This window comes from Electrophorus electricus, chromosome 19 (genome assembly GCF_041902795.1).
Source record: "Electrophorus electricus isolate QZ-2024a chromosome 19, ASM4190279v1, whole genome shotgun sequence".
Lineage (NCBI taxonomy): Eukaryota > Metazoa > Chordata > Actinopteri > Gymnotiformes > Gymnotidae > Electrophorus > Electrophorus electricus.
In genome coordinates, this window is record NC_137515.1 from 18,002,501 (window position 1) to 18,022,879 (window position 20,379).

The following is a 20,379-nucleotide window of genomic DNA, read 5'->3' on the forward strand; positions in this document are numbered from 1 at the left end:
CTGTCTGCCTCTCCGTCTGTGTCCCTCTCTCCCTGTGTCTGTCTGCCTCTCCGTCTGTGTCCCTCTCTCCCTGTGTCTGTCTGCCTCTCCGTCTGTGTCCCTCTCTCCCTGTGTCTGTCTGCCTCTCCGTCTGTGTCCCTCTCTCCCTGTGTCTGTCTGCCTCTCTGTCTGTGTCCCTCTCTCCCTGTGTCTGTCTGCCTCTCCGTCTGTGTCCCTCTCTCCCTGTGTCTGTCTGCCTCTCCGTCTGTGTCCCTCTCTCCCTGTGTCTGTCTGCCTCTCCGTCTGTGTCCCTCTCTCCCTGTGTCTGTCTGCCTCTCCGTCTGTGTCCCTCTCTCCCTGTGTCTGTCTGCCTCTCCGTCTGTGTCCCTCTCTCCCTGTGTCTGTCTGCCTCTCCGTCTGTGTCCCTCTCTCCCTGTGTCTGTCTGCCTCTCCGTCTGTGTCCCTCTCTCCCTGTGTCTGTCTGCCTCTCCGTCTGTGTCCCTCTCTCCCTGTGTCTGTCTGCCTCTCCGTCTGTGTCCCTCTCTCCCTGTGTCTGTCTGCCTCTCCGTCTGTGTCCCTCTCTCCCTGTGTCTGTCTGCCTCTCCGTCTGTGTCCCTCTCTCCCTGTGTCCCTCTCTCCCTGTGTCTGTCTGCCTCTCCGTCTGTGTCCCTCTCTCCCTGTGTCTGTCTGCCTCTCCGTCTGTGTCCCTCTCTCCCTGTGTCTGTCTGCCTCTCCGTCTGTGTCTGTCTCTCCGTGTCTGTCTGTCTCTCCGTCTGTGTCTGTCTCTCCGTGTCTGTCTGTCTCTCCGTCTGTGTCTGTCTCTCCCTGTGTCTGTCTGTCTCTCCGTGTCTGTGTCTGTCTGTCTCTCCGTCTGTGTCTCTCTCTCTCTCTCTCTGTCCGTCCCCGTCTCCCCGCCCGTCCCCGTCTCCCCGTCTGTCCGTGCCCGTCTCTGGCTAGACAGGAGCCATGCAGCACATGGCCTGCTCACCATGCTGGCATTGGGCAGGAGGTTCTGCTGCATGCAGACCAAAGTAAACCCACTGGTGATGCAGTTAATCCTCCCCGATACCAGTCCACTGTGGCACTTTATGACCATCACTATTAGTATATTGCAGCAGATCATGGCTGGAACATTTACACAAAGTTGCTTTTACATTTACAGTTTGTATATTCTGTGCATGTTTAATATACTGTTGTCATCTTGTTATTAGTTATATTAATGCCAGCCTGGTGCTGCAGGAGTTACCTGTGTAACCGTGTAACACAAGCACTTCAATGCACGAATGTCCTATATGTTTATGCAAATGACAAAAACTTAACGAGATGAGCGCGCCACACGGCACTGTGTGAGAGGTCATTAAAGCAGGGCTGCTTTGTGGCTCTAGTGGGGAAAAAAAGCAGCTTTTTTAAATGTAGTGAGTTTTTTGAAGTGTATACAATAACGATACCGTAGTCTTTTATATCATAATATACAGTATTACCCCATGTGTAACACACACATTCGCTCTCTTTCCACAGCAGCCAAGTGAGAACCCGCACGCAGAACACACAGCGTGTTACATAAATACACACACAAAACTAACATGTTATAACACAAGTCCTGAACATGCAACACTCCTTCACCACTCCCACCCAGCCATCAGCCTTACTTGTTCTGTGGGGAGCAGGGCCTGGTTAGATACTGGCACATAGGCAGAAGTAGGAAGGCAAATGCTATAGTTGCCAGAACTAGAGAGAGAGAGAGAGAGAGAGAGAGAGAGAGAGAGAGAGAGAGAGAGAAATGTTACAAAACCATGTTATTTCAAAGACTTAAGCTGATGAATTAGATCCATGTGGGACAGAAAAGCATGAGAAGTTCTGTTTGTGTGTGTGTGTTGGGGGGGGGCGTACCTGCAGTGCAGATGGTGAAAACCACCTGGACCGAGTCAAAAAAGAAGAACATGACAAGTAGAGAAACAGAGGCTCCGATGGGGAGGAACAGAGCCTGTGTGGAGTCTATGGTCTGAATACCTGAGAACACAGTTAGTCATTACTACACCAGTCTGCTCTTAAACTGACTACACTGACCCCATAAGATAACCTCACCCTAAACATGCACTGACAGACTGACAAATATGTAGAAGGATAAAAACATTTGCTCAGAGATGTTACCATAAACCCCTACCCACAACCCCAAACCTTACTCTCAACTCATACACGTAACCTCAAACCCTACCCGCAACCCCAAAATCCCACACCCCTACACCAAATTCAGAGCACTCTCTCACACGCACACAAACACACATGCATGCACACACAAACCGTTTGCCGAGTGGTTTAAATTCTGTAGTGCAGGTGTGCTGAACTCACTGTTGTTGGAGTTGCTGTTATTGAAGGAGCTGGTGGCTGTGGGGTTTCCATCCTTGTCCTTGTCTTGGTTCTCACAGTCCATGTTTAACGATCTGAGCACAGAATCAGACAGAGAGAGACACGGTGAGGCTGGGAGAAAGTACAGACCGAGAGGGAGAGGGAGTAGCTGCAGTGTGAGGGCCAACTTTTCTGTAAAGTGGGGAAAAACCTCCTGTCCACTGGGCTTTATCCTTTTACCTTTAGAAAGTTGGCATTTTTTCCCCTCAAACATGGTCTTTTAATAGATCTGTGGCTTAGGGAGTGGTGTATACACTGCAGCAGGTAAAAAGTGTTTTAACCTCGCATACTCTGAGGTTCAAGCTGTCCTAAGATCAGCAGGACCTGGGGCCAGGAGGCTCAAACTCTAGGCCCCTTCTACTACTACACAGGCAGGCAGAGCTCTTATTTGGGGCTAGTTCATGACAACACGTAATTTAGCAACAGGCTAAAGAAGAGAATACATATAGAGTAATGTAGCAGTAACCAGCAGTAGGGAAATTAACACATTATTAAAAAAAAAAAAAAAAAAAAAACCCACAATTTTCCACTCTGTATGAAATGAAAATGCAGACAGCAAGGACAGATACCTTTGAAGTACACTTTCTTTAACCACCAGAAGAATGCATCAATGTTTTTATCTTTTATTATCACTTCATTTAGTCAGTGCCAGTGTTTTTTGTAACATGGGTCTTCCACTTTGGGAAGAGAGGAGAGAGTGTGAAGGAGCACATGACGTTACTCACAGCGTGAGCCACCTTTGCCAAACCCTTCTCCCAGTCCAAACGGGGCACAGTCTAAGCAGCGATTCACGCTGCCATTAGCACAACAGCGGCAGTTCTTCCAGTGTTGGCTTGGCCGTTCCCTACACACTCTCTCTGCTCGAACACACCAGGCTGGCGGAGCGGGTCGTTCAGAGCAGGGGTGTTGGGGTAGGGAGGACCGCCGCACGCTGACCGGGGACCAGCCCGTGTGGAGGGCAGTCCCTTCCTAAAACCCAAAGAGCAGGGGAGACAACGCCACCTCTGAAAGCTTACCTGAAGCTGCCATAGACAATGAGGAGGATGGAGATGAGGAAGGTGGACACCTGGCTGGAGTCGACGAGGGAGTAAGCCCTGGAGGTGGAACAAAAAGGAGTCGTGACCGAGAGAAAAGCCATCTAAGAACAGAGATTTTTCCCTCATTAAAGAATCCTCCATACAAGCCATTACTAAATCGGCTTCTTTTTAGGTTCTGCACAAACCAATCCTATTTCACCATGAGAGTGGGTAATTCATGCCTAGGAATGAAAAAGTTAATAATGTAACAAACCTTTATTTTTCCCCACAAAGCCCCAAATTGGTTACCTCTGACTGTAAATTAGCATTAAATTCTCATTTTCTTTGAGTTTTATATTCTTATATTTTGAGTACTCTATCCTCCCAAGGCTGTTTAAAGGCAGATAGAGGAATACAATAAAAATGAAGGTCAAAATAAACTCAAACAAAAGAAGCAGCACAGACAAGAAGAAAAGAAAAGATGGATAATTAAAACTGTTTGAACAAAGTCATCTTCATTTGTTGTTTTTTTGTGAATACGCTAATGTCAAATAACTCCGTATGCCAACGTGGATTGCTCCAGGAGCGCAGACACACAGAGGGCTCATCTCCATACAGCAGGTTTCTGTGATAACAGTATTGCAAAATTTTGTTTGTTTGGCAAACATCATTCTATAGGTGCGTGAACTTGCAAAAACGGAATCATGATATTTGATTGTTATTTATTTACTGATTTGTTTGTTTGCTAACAAGTTGGGATGACACCAACATAGTAGTGCTGCATCTTCTAAATCAACAAACAACAGGGGAGAACATGGAGAAGTACTGCTATACACTAACAGTACAATGACTTAGAATCCAGTTGTTTTCTGTTTCTACAAAGCTTTATTCTGACAGGGAGACTCCAGTGTGGATGATGTTTATAAACCATCAACAGTCAAAACTAGTTTGTTTTTCTCTGAGGCATGAAGTTGGTCCCCAAGGTACCAACAATACTCATGTTATGCACAGAATATCATATTGATAATATTTATCAGGAAAATGATACACCTACATCTTCCTATAAAAAGGCCTATAACAGAACCTTTCTTTGGGCCACATTTATGACAGGTTTCGGAATATTCGAGCTCTCTCCTCCATGATGCAAGCTCCATTTACTCGTTAACTTCCCGTGTGGGAAACCCAGAAAATATTTTTAAACCACACAATGCACACTTATAAGTCAGACCCAGATATTTTGGAGTGCATAAATTGGACACCAATCGCTGTAAAACCGCAGGAAGTGGTTGTTCCAGGGTTCACTCTCACTCTAGAACACTCTGGGGCTGGCCAGGCCTTGGCAGACGTAAACAGTAACGAGGAGATTTCATCTTGTGTTTAATCCCTCACATATCCCTGACAACCAGTTTCACATATCACTTTTGAAACAAGAAGATGAAGTAAAGACTTTCCTGAATTATTTATATCTACCCTAATTATTGACACTACAGGAGTGTAATGGTAAGGCAAGGAGTGGTATTGTGTGTGCTTAAGACAGAAGGTACCTGCTGGCTCTCACTAAGGTTTTGGTAAGACAAGACGACGAACCTCTCTACTTACGTTAGTCGGCAATCCTGATCTTCCGACAGTCCTGGCACAGTGGCAATTCGGGTTTACAAATCATCACCCTCATGGACAAGTCCTCCTACACAGGATTTTAAGCCAGAAGGTGTGGCATGCTTCTGCAAATCAGAGTGGAGTGTCTCCAACGTCAGCTGTGTCAGATCCTTAGATCCTCGTGCACTCTGCAAAACCTGCCATCAACTGAAATATTTCCACCTCCAGGTTTAACTCCATGCTTTATGATTCGCTGCGCTGACCTCACGCAAGGCAGTCTCCTCATACAGGACCACTACGGACAACCATAAACTTTAAATTCTGGTTCATCGATATAGAAGACCATTATAGGTATTCAAGCGTGAAACATCTGTATTGTGTGGCTTGTGCCACATGGGTGGCCTTGTTTTGTTATTGGAAATTCTGATGCGGGCCTGACAGACTGCACTTCAGATGCTGTGATCCTGTTAGGTCTTGCTGGACCTTTGGGATAAAGGACTTGTTGTGTAAAAGTACACTGTGTGAGTAAAGTAAGTAGACACCTGACCATCACACCAACATGAACTTGTCAGACCATCCCAGTCTATGGGCATTAATGTGGAGCTCCCCCTGCCCCCTTGTGGCTGTTAGCAGCTTCCAGTCTTCTTGAAAAGCTTTCTACAAGATTTTGGAATGTGTGCATTTTTCCATTCGTGTTGATTGAGAAGACCTGGCTTGCAGTCAGGATACGAATGCATCCCAAAGGTGTTAACTGGGGTTGAGGTCAGGGTTCTGTACTCCAGGTCACTGGAGTTCCTCTACAACAAAACACATCAAACTGTCATTATGGACCTTGCTTTGTGCACTGGGCACAGGCATACTGGAAAAGGAAAGGGTGTTCTGGGGTGGAAAGGATGGATAAGGAAACACTTGCCAAAAGGAAGCATATAATGTCTAAAATGTCTGTAGCATTAACATTAACCTTCACTGGAACTAAGGGGCCTAGTCCAAACCCTGAAAAACAGCCACAGACCATTAGCTCTCCTCCGCCAAACTTTACTGTTGACAGTACACGTTCGGGTAGGAGGCCCAGTTCTTCTGGTATTTGCCAAACCCAGATTCATCCGTCTGTGAAGTGATTCAGAGAACACTTTCCCGTTGCTCCAGAGTCCAGTGGCGGCGTGCTACACACCACTCCAGCCAACTTTTGGCACTGCGCATGGTGAACTCAGGCCCATGTACAGCTGCTCAGCCCTGGAAACTCATTTCACGAAGGTCCCCACGCACAGTTCATGTGCTGAGGCTGCTTCCAAACGTATGTAGAATTACATTGCAGCTCTGTTCTTACTGAAGCAACATTACATGCTTCACTTGGAGGTCATGCTCTGTGAGATGGTGTAGTCCATGTCTTTGTGGCTTAGCCATTTCTGCTTCTAGGTGCTTGTGTTTCACAACAGCACTTAATTGCCCAGCGAAGATCTAGCAGATCAGAAACTGACGAGACAAAAAGGTGGCATCTTGTGACAGTGTCACGTTGTAATGAAGGCTGCAGGCAGCCACCCTACCTGGTACTGGAAACCAGGGCTGACGGGAGGTCAATGTTGGCCCTGACCACCGGACCAATTGACTGTACCAGTCACAGTCACATCGCCTTCACCTCCGGGGAGTGTCCCGTGCACGTGACACTGTCCACATGTCCCTCCGCCCACAACTGCCCTTTCCAACAGGGCCATGTTCATGCCCTTCCCCACAGCAAGGGTGGGCTCATCAACCTGTGCCACACTCCCATCCCACTTCTGACACCATTTGTAATGAAGGCTGAAGGAAGCCACCCTACCCAGGACTGACCACTGGACCAAAGAGCCAGCTGTCTGGCATAGCAGCCAGGGCACCCATTTAACTTTCTTAAGTGCCTGTCTCCATCGCACAGCCTCTTCAGCGTGTCCTATTCTAGCGCCAACGTTTGTCTATGGCACTTGCGTGGCTACGTGCTTGAATTTAACTGCCTGTCAACAACTGACAAAAACATGAACTCAATAATTAGGAAGGGTGACCACATACCTTTGGCCCGACAGTGACTCTAGTATATGTCATATTGCCAACTTAGGAACGTCCAACAGAGCTGCAGTTGAGGATTAAGATGGTTTGGCCTTGAGCAGGTGTTTGGCAAAAGTTTCACACTCAGGAGAGCAATGCAGGTTCAAATTACTTCGCTAAGCTCCTTTAGCATCAAGATCAGGAAATTACTTTTCAACATGAGTCCTCCTTCAAAACACACTAATGCAGTAGAATTGTCTAATTATACTAAATTTGTGTTGGACTAATCCATCCTTTACATCTATACATTTTACTTTTTATTTAATTTAAAATTAAACCGACCATGCATTCTCTTTAAACATTGTCAAACTTTATATTGCACATTTCATGCATAATTCATTTAAAGTACTTTACAAATTTAAAATAATGTGCCTTGATTTAGCCTCAGTCAATATCAAGTTTGTCATTAAGAAACAATTAGCAATGTCCTAAGAGCACAGCTGTACTTGCTTTCTGAAGAAAACAATGCATTACTGTTTAAGAAATGAAGCACGTGTCATGCAAACAATATTTAAATCCATTTCAAAAGTATACGTAGGTCTCAGAGGGAAAAAAAATGTCTAATTTAAGTAATATAATGAATAAGTTTCACATAACCTGATGAAGTAAGTAATCTAAAGAGTTCGGGTTAGCGAACCCATGCTTGAACTCTACTCTTCATGTCCAAGATCATGGATCAGAGCCAAAACAGACTGCAACAAACAACGTTCCTGAAGGGATACATGCACACATGCTTGTGTATGTGTGTGTTGCCCATGACTGAGTGACTCTCAGAGAGACTTTGCAACACAGACAATATATAAACTTACAAAACAAAAAGACTGATCAATGAAGGCAGACAAGACCACAAACCTCAGTAATCACAAATGCCCAGGAATTGAGAAATAAAGGAATAAGTTGTCATTCATTTATGCAAAGAAACAAGGCTTTTATACGCATCTATCAGACAACAACCAAATATTATGCAAAATTAGCCTACAGCACAAGGAACAGAATTAGGTCTGCATGCACTGAGCTTTACAGTCTTAATTCTCATAAACAGGGCAATGACCACTGTAAAATGCGCACTACTGCCATGTGAGGCTGGAGAACTGCAGCTCATTTAGATCAGGCTTCATCTTACGACTGAACAAATGGTTATGTCTGCAGCCAACCTGTACGCCTTCACTGAAAACATTCTTTAAGGAGAACCGACCTAATCGCTGCACATTTATTGTGAAACTACTAATAGAGAATTATGGGGAAGCATAAGTGCTAAGCCACGCATGGACAGGCTGAAGAGCATACGATGAGAACACACGTAGCTCTGCAGTGTGTTTGACCTCAGCTCTCCTACAGCAGGCCTGGGCCTGCATGTCCCCAGTACGGAAAGGACAAACGCAAAAAGGTGAGAGATGTTGCAGAGAGCAAACAGTTCTTACGGACGATTCTAACCTACATCTCAGAAGCAAAAGGGTGACCCCTGCGACCGACCTTCATGTCTGCGCTTAGATACCCGGCCTCTAACCAGGGATGTGGAGTGTGTGCGGTGGCCTTCAAAACGCATCAACACCCGCCTTCCAGGGACACGCAGCCGCTAGACAGCTGCGGATGCCTCCTGTCCTCAGAAATCTCGGAGTTACCTCTCCGAAATCACACAGGACTGAGTGAACGAGGGAAACGACCCAAAGGGTTGATGAGTGTAAGAAAGAAACCGAAACAAAATCAAACATGGATTAAAATGTGCATTGGCAAAATCAAATGATTTGTGAAATCTCACATCATAGGTCACTGTTCATTGGGGTGGGAAACCGATGAAGATCCATTGTGACACAGGACACTAATGCACATATCTTGGAAACTAGTGCCTGATTTTACTGATGCAACATGCTATGGCAATGAGTGAATCAGGGGTGGTGAGGTAGAGTGTTACTGATTGTGAGCCTGGCTCCATGTGTCTAGTTCTGTTTCTAGAGCCCTGATTGGTCAAATAGGTGAGACACCTTGGCCCTGTGCAGACTTCATTAACATTTTTGTAAACAACTACAACAGAAGTCAAGTGTGTGTTGGCCCAGTGTACAACAAGTCTCAATGATGCTCTTTAACAACGGGAAATTTAGCAGTCATTCCAGTGGTAATGTGAGTCTGTAGGCAATTAAAGGACAACGGAGCTCGGCCAGTCCTGCTTTACAAAACAAAAAGCTAGATATTGTGCAGAGAGTGGCACATTTGCAGTTGGAATGTTTGGCACCTTGATCAGAAAATAATATCATAAGCAAAATCAGACGTAGCACTGAACCTCCCCCAACCTCATGGTTTGTGTAATACTTTTGCACAGTCTGAAAAGGGGGAAGCAAAACTAAAGTACTTGAATTATAAGTGTGAGATTTTTTAATGGGTTAGAAGATGCAAGGATAGGCTATGGTCCACAAAACAGGGAATGATCCCATATGTCCATTTTGTAACACGGGTGGTCATTTCCTAAGATTATTATTACATTTAGACACCTAAGACTTTATTCGGTTTGTTAAGAGTTGCACTCAAAGCTGATCTAGTAGGTTAGAATCGAAAAGAAAAAACCAAACCCATTCACACTCCTGGCTAAATAATGTGTGTCATTTTGGATAGGTGGAAATATGAATGTATAGACAGATGGACACTCTCTGTGATATTAGAGATGCTGTAAATTACAAAAATAGGCCAGACAGTATTTTTCAATGGTTTCTTAATATTAACTTAATATTAAAAGATCAAGTTCAATGCAGAAAGAAAACATATGCACGATAAGAACAGACAGCCAACTCATCTAAAAATTTTTACTGTGTACAGAAAAACTAATTTTAGGTTTTGCTGCGCAGGACTGATAGGAGAACAGGAGTCACAGGAGGACAAAATGGAAAGGAAGAAATGGGATTAAAAACCAAAACAGCATGTTAGAGCTGTCTAATTCTTAAAGGCCAATTCTAAACCGATGCGCAATTCTTGTTTGCGAGAGTCTGTGTCAGATCAACACAACTGCAAGGCCAAAGCACACTCAAAGGAAGAGACCATATGAATCTGAGCTGCTGTTTCTTCCAGCCTAAAGCATGAGAAAGAACTAGATGTGAACTTGTCTAACCCAAAACACAGGTGTGAGGTGGACCAAGACCATTGACTGCCCCTTATTGATGAGGGCTACCTCAGAGAAACAGCATGTCTAAAACATGCAATCAGCTGTACGTAGCATCCTCACATGTACCCACAACCAGGAAGAAAACATTCACATGTTCATCATGATTTTTTATCCCTATATCCACAGAGATCATAAACTTAACTAGAGATAACAGAAAAAACTGGGAAACGACAGAGTATTAATCGTATTATTAACACTTTGGGATAATTCCACAGCAAGTGCCAACAACTTACCAACTTTTCCTTTTACATCTGATCAATAACAGGTTGAGGGTGTGTGGACCCACTGCACCACAACTCTCAATGAGCCTCCTCTGGTGTGGACTCTAAGCTAGGCCTGCACCATACACTCCGATACAGACGATAAAGGACACGTGACCAATGCCGACGCCTAATGCGATAATCACCCATGTGGCACAGTGAGAACAAATGCAGAGACTGTGGCGTTCTACATGGAAATGTGCTGCATTGTGCACGAGGAGAAGAAATAAAATAAAATAATAAAAAAAATTGCCACACCACTGTAACCATGACAACATGACACGTCCCTTGTAATAACTTCAGATTTGAAAGAACTCCATCTTGACAAATAGAAAGGGTCCCTATATGTTTAAAACAGTAGAATACCAGGCTAACAGACTACAGAAGAGAACAAAGATCAAACTGCCTATGCTCTTAACACAAGGAGATCATATTGTCAGTTCTAAACATTTCAAATTAAAACACGTGCAAATTAAATGTTAGTTTAGCCTCCTGATAGTCTGCCATCAGCCATAAGAATAAACCGTAAGAGCAAGTATAAAATAACTAAGCCAATTGTAAATAATTTGTTGAATAGAACAAAACTAAAGGACAAACATTTTTACTGTAGCTAAGAAGCTGTTAGGCCTACTCAACTGCAAGTTTTTAAAAAGAAAGAAGAGAATGTTTATCTTGTCCAGTTATCTCCAGTTCTCAAACTGTAAGAGAGACAAGGTGTCTTGTTATGCTAAATACCAGCTCAAGGAGCTGGTCACACTTGGATATGGGAGCAGAGGTTTGATGTCTGGGGCTTTAGTCCTTTTTTTCTATAAAAGGCAGAACTAGTTTCCTTTTGTTTAAACGACAAATACTGCAAAATGATAGCCACAGCGCCTTTCATAGTAACCAATGTAACATCAGCCATTTTCATACCTGTTAAATCAAAGATGGCATCATTTCTGTGACGGATGGTTTTATTCCTTTAATTTCACATTTTGCAATGGCAGTATTTGATTTTTGAGCTTTTAAATCAGTTAAAAATGGCTAAACAGCAAAGGTAATATTAGCTTTTTGCTATGGTAGAGGGAGCTGGCAGTAATGGTGTTGATGGGTAATTACCAACACACGGTATACTATTTAGCATAATAAAAATATAAACTAAAATGAAAAGAGAAATTCTTGGGCTCACACAGGTGCACCGGGGAAGGGAAGTGTAACGGCAATATGATCATATCACAATTAAAATTTAAATAAATATTGCCCAGCCCTGCTAACCTAATGGACATATTAGAAAGCAATAACTGATACCATTTATTTACAATTACTAGGCCTATACCTGACTGGGGCAACGTGATGCGTCAGTGGCTGAATATAATAAGAGATTGAAGGTCATTTTCACAGCATCCTCAAAATGCCTAATTATATTCCCCAGCCATAAAGGCCTGGAACTTCAATTTGTACAGGTTAATGGCCAATGAACTGAATAAACATGCATGTTTAATCATCAATCTGCAAGTGAACCCAAAACGAAACCCAAGAAACAGCTTCTGTTGCGTTTGTGGTTTTTTTTTTGTGCAGAATCTGTAAGAATAGTTAGCACATGGCACACTGCAGATGTTTTATTGAGCATAACTGTGCGGAAACAAAGTGGATATTTACCATTTTACTACAAAATTAAATGACAATTTAACGGCTAGGTCAACTCACGCAAACTACACTACAGCAAGTAGTCAATTCCTACTGGGCATCCTCATTCACATAAAGGAATGTCTCGGTTTTCTCTCTGGGTACTGATGTCGCACAAGAAGTTGTAGATTAAACCAACAAAAATTTCACGCCTGCATAAAAGGCAGATGAGTGGCAGTTTTAAAAATGCCATTATGACAGTATTATCCACTACAATATTTCATCTTAAATATCTTCACAATGAAAAATAATCAGCACAACAATATAGGTTTTCTGGTGGAACCTCAAAGCTTTAAGATAGGAGCAATTTCATACAAATTAGGCTGCTTTTTCATCCATTTTTTATCATGGTTCTACCATTCATAACTACACTGCCACATACTGCATTTAGGCAACTGTTTTTAAAAGACTTCTTTCTATAGTTTAAAACCACCTATTCTGCATCAACACTTGACACTTTGACAAAGATTTCCATTCATTACTGTCTTCTGTCTTCTCATGTAGGATTTGATCATGGTGCTTGGGTTTCAGTCATTTGCAAAGTGACCTGAAATACCTTACTGACAGACACTGGAACTGTGTATAATGTGAGACCATCAAAGCTCTCTAAGAGGCAACTCGCACTCCACAATTTTTTCAATTAATTTCTACAGAGAATACCAGTAGACTTACAGGATTGAGATACTTCTATAAGCAGGAAGTTGTCTAATATATTAGTTATTTGAAAAAAGGTTATAGCAGGATGTAAAAATGCTAAAATTGTACCTGTAAAAATACAATTTTTAAAAAGGCTAGTCCCAAACAGTTCAATCAAGAGGTCAGAAGCATTTGGATCAACATCTGCTTAATATTAAGCAGTTAGTTGCCATATAACTGCTGCTGGATTGCTACACAACAGCCAGAAGCTCAGTTCTACATACACGTACCACCTCGGATGTTAAATGATCAGTGCTCGGTCACTGCCAGGAGCAGTTGAAAAGGAAAGCAGCTGAAAACTAAGAGGAAAACACTGAACTAATCCAGCATCTCTTCCAAGCTTTTGGAAATATCAGTATGGATACTCTGAGACTATAAATACAACACTAGATCATCATAGAATGATCTTACATAATGAGAAAAGTGTTACACGAATACATGTTCAAGTAACACTTGTTTTTACCAGATGCTGTGGACATCCTAATCAATCTCAGATCATTCAGATTCATATCATCCAACTAACAAGAAAATCTTGGGTCAAGTTAACACAGGTGTAATTCAGGCTGATCAGGCTGAGAGGAAAAGTTTAGGTCAAAAATAAATGTATTCCAATGTGTTCCAAAAGCAAATGACAGCACTATCATTGTAGGAATGCAAGGGTTTCTGGCATCCTTGCAAGGCACACTAACCACAATAAATAGCAATATAGTATTCTGTACACATCTCACAATCCTAACTCATATCGCCAATGGATATGGGTATTCTTCACACGGTAGGATTTCGCAATTACGCAGAAACTGGAATTCCCCCATGTTTTTGCCATCATTTGAGCATAACTTGCTAACTTGTGAACATATAAACAAACTTTGCCAAGCCATTTTGAAGAAATGTTTTTCTATTCTAGAAACTTTCAGAGTCTTACCTATTTACAAATGTGTATGACATAGAACCAGGCGCCCCAAACTACCAGTGAAGCTACAGGTGCCTGAGTTCTTATGCATAATATTAATAATGGTACAATGGTGGTAAATCTGGATCTGCATGCCTGTCCTGAAATGTACTGATTTATACAAAATATTATGCTGCATGATAAAAAGATGAGCACAAAACTATAGTAAAACAGTCTTGAACATATCAGTTCTTCTCATCTGCAGTGATAACTTGCCACGAGGAAGATTTTAAGTCCTAAATATATCAACAATTCAGATCCTAGTGCCTCTTACTGTCACATATTCAGATTTGTTACATTTCTCTAAAAATCTGCTTTTTAAATCCAGTCTGAATGACCATTTACTTCTCAAAATAGTAATTCTTAATTTTTAAAATTTTCCTTCTAGCCAAAAGTCAAGACCTGCCTGTTTCTACTACAAAAAAGATCCTGATGGCACTCAGTCAAATCAAGAAATCTAGTTTCACAGTATACCTCTATGAAGGGCCAAAGAAAGACAGTTTAGTGTTGTCTGTGGGTTAAATCCAGCAATTCAGTTGGTTAGGGACTTAATTATCTGATAATCTGAAGCATCTTTTTATGAGTATGAAAAACATGATAATGTACAGTTGCCTTTGAGTAATGCACTGAAAGAATACTGGCCTAGATTACACTACAAACATTTATGTCTCAACAGCTAAAACCTACTGGGCTGGTTTTTACAACACACTGCAAGGCCAATTCTACATTAGACTTGTTAATAGTAAGCCTCCTTTAAAATCTCCCAGACAGAATGGAACTAACCCAGATTTAATCTGAACCCTGCCAAGCAGCTGGTAAACACTTCAACGATGACAAAGTACATCTCAGTGAATGCAAGGCTGCTTAGAACAACAGATACAAATGAATGAATGGGCAACTAAAAGCAGACAAACAATGAGGCATAGTGGCACACCTTGATATGGCATTTAAAATGCAGACAATAATTATATATGAGAGATGACAATCTAAAATCATGAAACATACATTGTGCAGGAGATCTAGTAGTCTGAAACATTCTACATATTTAATTTTCTTACAGTGACATGATTACACCAAGCAAGACCAAGTTTTTTTCTAAAAAACTAAGAGTGAGTAAATGTGACACCTCTGCAACTCTGTTTAGAAAGTCAGAGCAGCAATATGAAATATTTTTCAGGTATGCTCAACAATTTCTTCAAGTGTTATGACCCAAGGTGTAATAGTTACTGGTGGGTGGGTAATTCACCTGTCTGGCCTTACCAAACACGAAATCTCCAACGCATCCAATACGTGTGGTATTGCCAGTGTGTATAAGTTTAGCTAATCTATTTACAACAGAGAAGTCCACATGCAGTCATGTTCATCAAGAAGTTAAAATCCGTGGTGGGACCAAATCTTCCAGTTCCACAGCTGTAATTACTAAACGGGGGCCTCAAATGTACAGTCCTAAGATACAGTAAATGGGAAACCTTAGGGAAAAAAAAACAGCTATCTACTGAATTAAGCGATTATTGTGATGAGACACCAAGACTGAATCTTCCACCACTTAAAATCAGAACACATTAATGCAATGCGTGCATTCATTACTATGTAAAGAGGGACAAACGAGTCCAGTCAAGTTAATGAGCCAAACCCGCAATTTTTGCACTGCGAGCAAGCCAGGTTAGCTAAAACAGCAAACTAAAAGCAACTGTTAGCATTGTAATGTTAGTTAGTTACGCAGCTCCAAATGCCCATTAAAACGGCACAAGTACCCAACCTAGCTGCTTAGAAAGACAAGTTAAGAAACTAAATGTCATCACAGATAAGCAGAACCTCACGTCGCCTGCAACGAGCCCAAACGTACGCTAGCATGCAGCTAGCTGAAGAAACCTTCTTTGTTAGTAGCTCGGCGGCTAACTTGGGTTAGCTCAGCTCAGCTAATGCGAATTCGTTAATATGGCGCTGTATAACAGGTCAAGTCACGGCACTGGGGCCGAGAGGGACGGGATGAGCATCTAAACACTTGCTTTCGCACTTTGTGACAGCGGAACTGTCTCTGAGTGCATCGTCTCGCCGCACTTCGTTCATGAGCTGGATGTTAGCTGGATGAAACACACCTCGAACCTTGACGCGAGCTCACCGCGGGCACGGATGTGTAGAAAATTGTGCGGATAATACATTTGATTGTGGCAACACTCGGGCGCTTTTTTAAACGGATGGGGCGTTTCTAAAGAAACAGAGAGCCGCTAAGATAAGCAAAGCCAAGCCTCACACCACGGCTATGCGCACTCACCAGGAGTAGCTCTGCTCCGCCATGTCGCCGAGGACAACAGTCGGTGGGCTCCGCGACTGTAGCGAGCACAGGTCCGGGTTCCCTGGAGCAAAACGGCGAAGCCCGACGGGGGATTATATCTCCTCCACAGTTTCAGTGTTCACCTTCTTACCAAAGCCCTTCTGATAACAACATGGCGATGTCTGCCGTGGCGTACTCAGCTAGCAGAGACTAGCTGGATAGCTTACAACAGAAATGACAATGATGGCTTTTGCTAGCTTTAGCCGGACAAGACAAAAGCACTCCGGAGGAAAAACAACTATTTTGTCAGCTCAGCGACTGCCTGTCGTTTTACCTCCGTCAAAACAGGCCTCGACGTGAAAGGCCCCTTACGCGATCTGTAAATCCATTGTCGAGGTGTAATTTTCGGTCTGCATACGGAGGCACGGTACGTTCGTTCGGCCGCGCAGATCGCTTTGTTTTCTATGGCGAGGGCCGCGAGAACGCGCAGTGTCGTCGCGGGAGCGCGCAGCGTCGCCCTTGCCAGAAATGTTTGCGAACCGCGTCTGTGGACTACAGAACCGGTACAGGGATCAATGGTATAGAGATTTAGGCTCAACCGTCCGGTGGCCGAGAGCATTTCAGCCCCCGCGCATAATAAACTGCGATTGTCCTCGTGGCATTGATCGTAATAAAGTATTTTAAAAACATTTACATCCATTTTCGAGTAGCGTAATGATCGCTGAAATCTAACTCTAACTAGTCACTATAAGGGGTTTCATCCATGGTCACGGGTTAATGTAATGAGTTAAGCATTTGAACATTTGAACATAAATTGAACATACGTTGCCGTTCTCCCGGGAGGCTCCGCGCAAGGGAAACTTGGTCGACTGATGCAGAAGCGAATTTACGGTGGCCTTTGATGTATGAATTATCTACCAAGCCTCGTGGTATTACGCTGTTTCAGTCATTATATATGAACTGAGGACGCATGAGAGGCATCGGCTTGGTTTAAATGAGGGGACCTTTCTAGGGTCTCCCTACGTGTCCATAGACATGTACTGATATCGTACAAGGCTGCGATATGCAACAAGGCCCCCTGTCAAATCACGGTTTTTTTTAAAAATAGACTGTGTGCTGTATCTATCACAGTCTATGTTCTGTAGCAAACCTACAGACCTTTGGTTAGACTAACGCAATCTTGGACAACGTCACACAGGTTACAAGGGTTAATTAATGTACTTTTAATATATTCTAGTGCGGGATGCCCAGGTCCGGACCTGGATATTTACGTCCCTGCATAGCTTAGCAAATCTATTCCAATACACCCGATCCAGTTAATGAAGTCCTTTAGTAACATCTTACAGGAGCAATAACTCATTTTACGTCGATTCTTCTTCACGTTATGAAACAGCTATTATACTGACACCTAGTGGCCTGTATGTGTAATTGGTTCTGTACTACATGTATTTTAAACACGGTCGTCTCCATGCGCGGGACTTGTTTTATGGACCACAAATGGGTTCATTTGAGGACTACAAGGCAATTTGATTCTTCATCTCGTATGAGCTTAACTTTATATAAAGGAAAATAAAATATAATTATTTTCATAAATATTGTTTTCTACTTTTTGGTGGTAAAGATGATTAGATGCTCCTTTGATATGTGAGCCTGTGTGCTTGAATAGGGTTGTAACTAAACTATGCAATGTGGTAGATCTCCAGTACTGGATTTGGGCACCCCTGTTGTAAGGCATATTCTAATTGTCATATTTATCAATGTAGCTGCAATATAGTATTTTTGTCCAAGATTCTGACCTACTATTATATAACTACAATTTTATTGTTATACCATATTTAAACAATGCAAAATATCAAGAGTTGTCTCATTTTTAAAAAAGATGGATTATTCAGAAAATGAGGCCTAATTAACAACATGTACATGATCCCTGCCACTTGGTTGTGTCTCTCAGTCTATTTGCTTTTCCTGTTATCTTGCATCCTGTTACTTGGTGTTGGACTGTCTCAGACTCTTTTGATCAGTCTCTATCTTGGCTCTTCTCTAGTGTGATACGCCATTGCTTTGATTGACCCAATGCTTAGTACTTGATCTTGTGCTGTGGCTAAGTCACTTGATCTGCATGCAGAAGACTGGAGCTTGAAGCTTGAGTCAGGCAAACATCACTACTAACTCCATTAAGAGGTCTTGGGCAAGATTCCTCGTGGTCTATTTTGCATACCTCAGAAACATGAGAACACGAACAGACCTTGCTGGCTCAAGGTGTGTAGAATATTGAGTAACCAGGACAATTTCATGGCAAGTAGGCTACTGGAACAAACCATAGATGGACATGGCTGGAGAACACACACACACACACACACACACACACATATATATATATATATATATATATATATATATATATATATATATATATATATATATATATAACTAATTCTCTCGCTCCTGTTGGCTATCCATATGTGGGTTAGTATGGCATTTTGTGCAATTTGAGGGATGAAGAAAGGTTATCAGAGCAGAGGCCCTCTGACCCAGCTCTCGTCTGCTTTGAGTTACGGTGTGGTGTGACGAGTCCTCTAAGGTGTAGACTACACTGCCCCATCACCAGAGAAATCAATAGAAGAACCAATAAGCACCGCTGAGTAATTTTCATAAATTGCAATCTTCTTTAGTAAGGTCAAACTGGAGCACGGTCAGCAGGTGGGACAACATGCAGAAACTAAGCTTCTGCCTCTGAAAATGTAAAAAAAAGAAAGAAGAAAAACAAAACAAACAAAAAACCAAAAACCAAACGACCCAACAACAAAGCCCAAAGCACATGGCGCTGTTTTCTCATGTATAACATGAGTAGCCCTTCCCTGCTCCCAAGGCTTTTCTATGAATCTGGTAATTCTGTATTTTAGAAAATAAAATTGTGCTTTCTTTACAGTACCAAATCACACTTCCATCTCATTCTGGGGTTTATTATGTGCACTCTGATTCTCTTTCTGTTCAGATTTTTATTCAACCATTTCATATTTAATGTAACCTATATTTCATTCATTATATACACTGAGTTTCGAGTTTATTAGATTCACCTGCTGCATGGCTGCACTCACCAGTTCTCTTGGATCAATTCTATGTATTAAAAACTTAGGTGACTTGAGTACATTCTGTGCCCTCAAAAGTTAGATAACTTGAGTATATTCTATGTACTAAAAAGGTAGGTGGTAACTTTTCTACAGACGTTGAACTAACATCTGCCCTTTTGTCAAAATAAGATCACTCACATAAGAGATTAATAAAGGTTGACCCAGCATGCACAGGGCAAAGGATAGTCCATCAGTCAGCTGATTTCAGAGCACAACAGTAGAGGTGAAATACAACTTACAATTGATAGTAAAATATAAAGTATTCTGTGTGCCTGATGTGTGATCATTCAGTGTACTAAACTGTTAAGATTTTAGTAGATTCAGTAGATTTAGTATATATCCTATAGCCATATAGCATCTTAATACCAACGATTCTGGACTAAGCAGCCTTTTCAGTTTAGTCTAGTGTTTGATTGGCTACCACTAATGTCATATACCTGATGAATCCCTTTAGACAGTAACTATAGTACATAGACATCTCTTTTGAGCCATAAAGCTCTGTGAGCACACATGATGCTTGTTTTAAAGTATTGGAGAGTATTTATGTAAGGAGCCAGAACAGGGTCTGGACATTCCCTCTCACATAACAACAGCATGGCTTACAAACATCTGTCAGCACCTTCTGTTCCTAGAGATTATGACCAATCTGTTATGTTTACAGAGACTGCAGGCTTTACACGTACTGCCTATTCTACACCACTATGTCTTATTTATCTACTCAGTCTGCTCAGTAGATACTAAGTAGTACTGTGTACCTATTATCCACTTACCTTCTTATAAATCACTGGCCACTCGTACCCGTACGGTGCACCCCAGACTTCTTTTTATTGATTTTTCCCTTTCACCTTTGTAAACAGTAAAAGTAATGGATTAGATTCCAAAGGTTCATTGCTTTTTGTTTGTTTTAATGTCTTTTTGATGATGCATTTACAAGCATTTCTCTTTTAAAGGGGACATATTGTGAGAAACTCACTCTGTGCACATACATTTGGATATCTGATCTGCCTAACAACCCGCAGACTGAAATAAGACAGCCCAGTCAGCTTCTTGTGGGCCGCCTACATCGGGAAGCATGCCTTAAAACAAGCCAAGGGAGTCATTAGGATTATACCACCCCTCCATCTGAGTGTCTCCACCTACGACTTGAGAAGTCCCTTTGAGAAGGGAGTGCCATTTTTC

The 20,379-nt window shown here is 42.2% G+C and overlaps 1 protein-coding gene across 2 annotated transcripts in view; it reads right to left on the bottom strand.

Moving 5' to 3' along the window:
- The window catches only part of sppl3 (signal peptide peptidase 3), a 25,298-nt gene extending 8,599 nt beyond the window's left edge, over window positions 1-16,699 (bottom strand). Inside the window, exons 1-6 of one of the 2 annotated variants that reach the window (XM_035535646.2) lie at window positions 16,404-16,699; window positions 16,070-16,151; window positions 3,402-3,479; window positions 2,329-2,420; window positions 1,870-1,989; window positions 1,629-1,707 (exon numbers count right to left, since the gene is read on the bottom strand). In XM_035535646.2, coding sequence (XP_035391539.1) covers window positions 1,629-1,707; window positions 1,870-1,989; window positions 2,329-2,420; window positions 3,402-3,479; window positions 16,070-16,092 — 392 coding nt within the window. In that variant the 5' untranslated portion in view covers window positions 16,093-16,151; window positions 16,404-16,699. Of the gene's footprint in view, window positions 1-1,628; window positions 1,708-1,869; window positions 1,990-2,328; window positions 2,421-3,401; window positions 3,480-5,000; window positions 10,904-16,069; window positions 16,152-16,403 lie in introns of those variants that run through there. The other variant, XM_081702246.1, reaches the window with a different exon arrangement.
- Window positions 16,700-20,379: the final 3,680 nt, after the last annotated feature.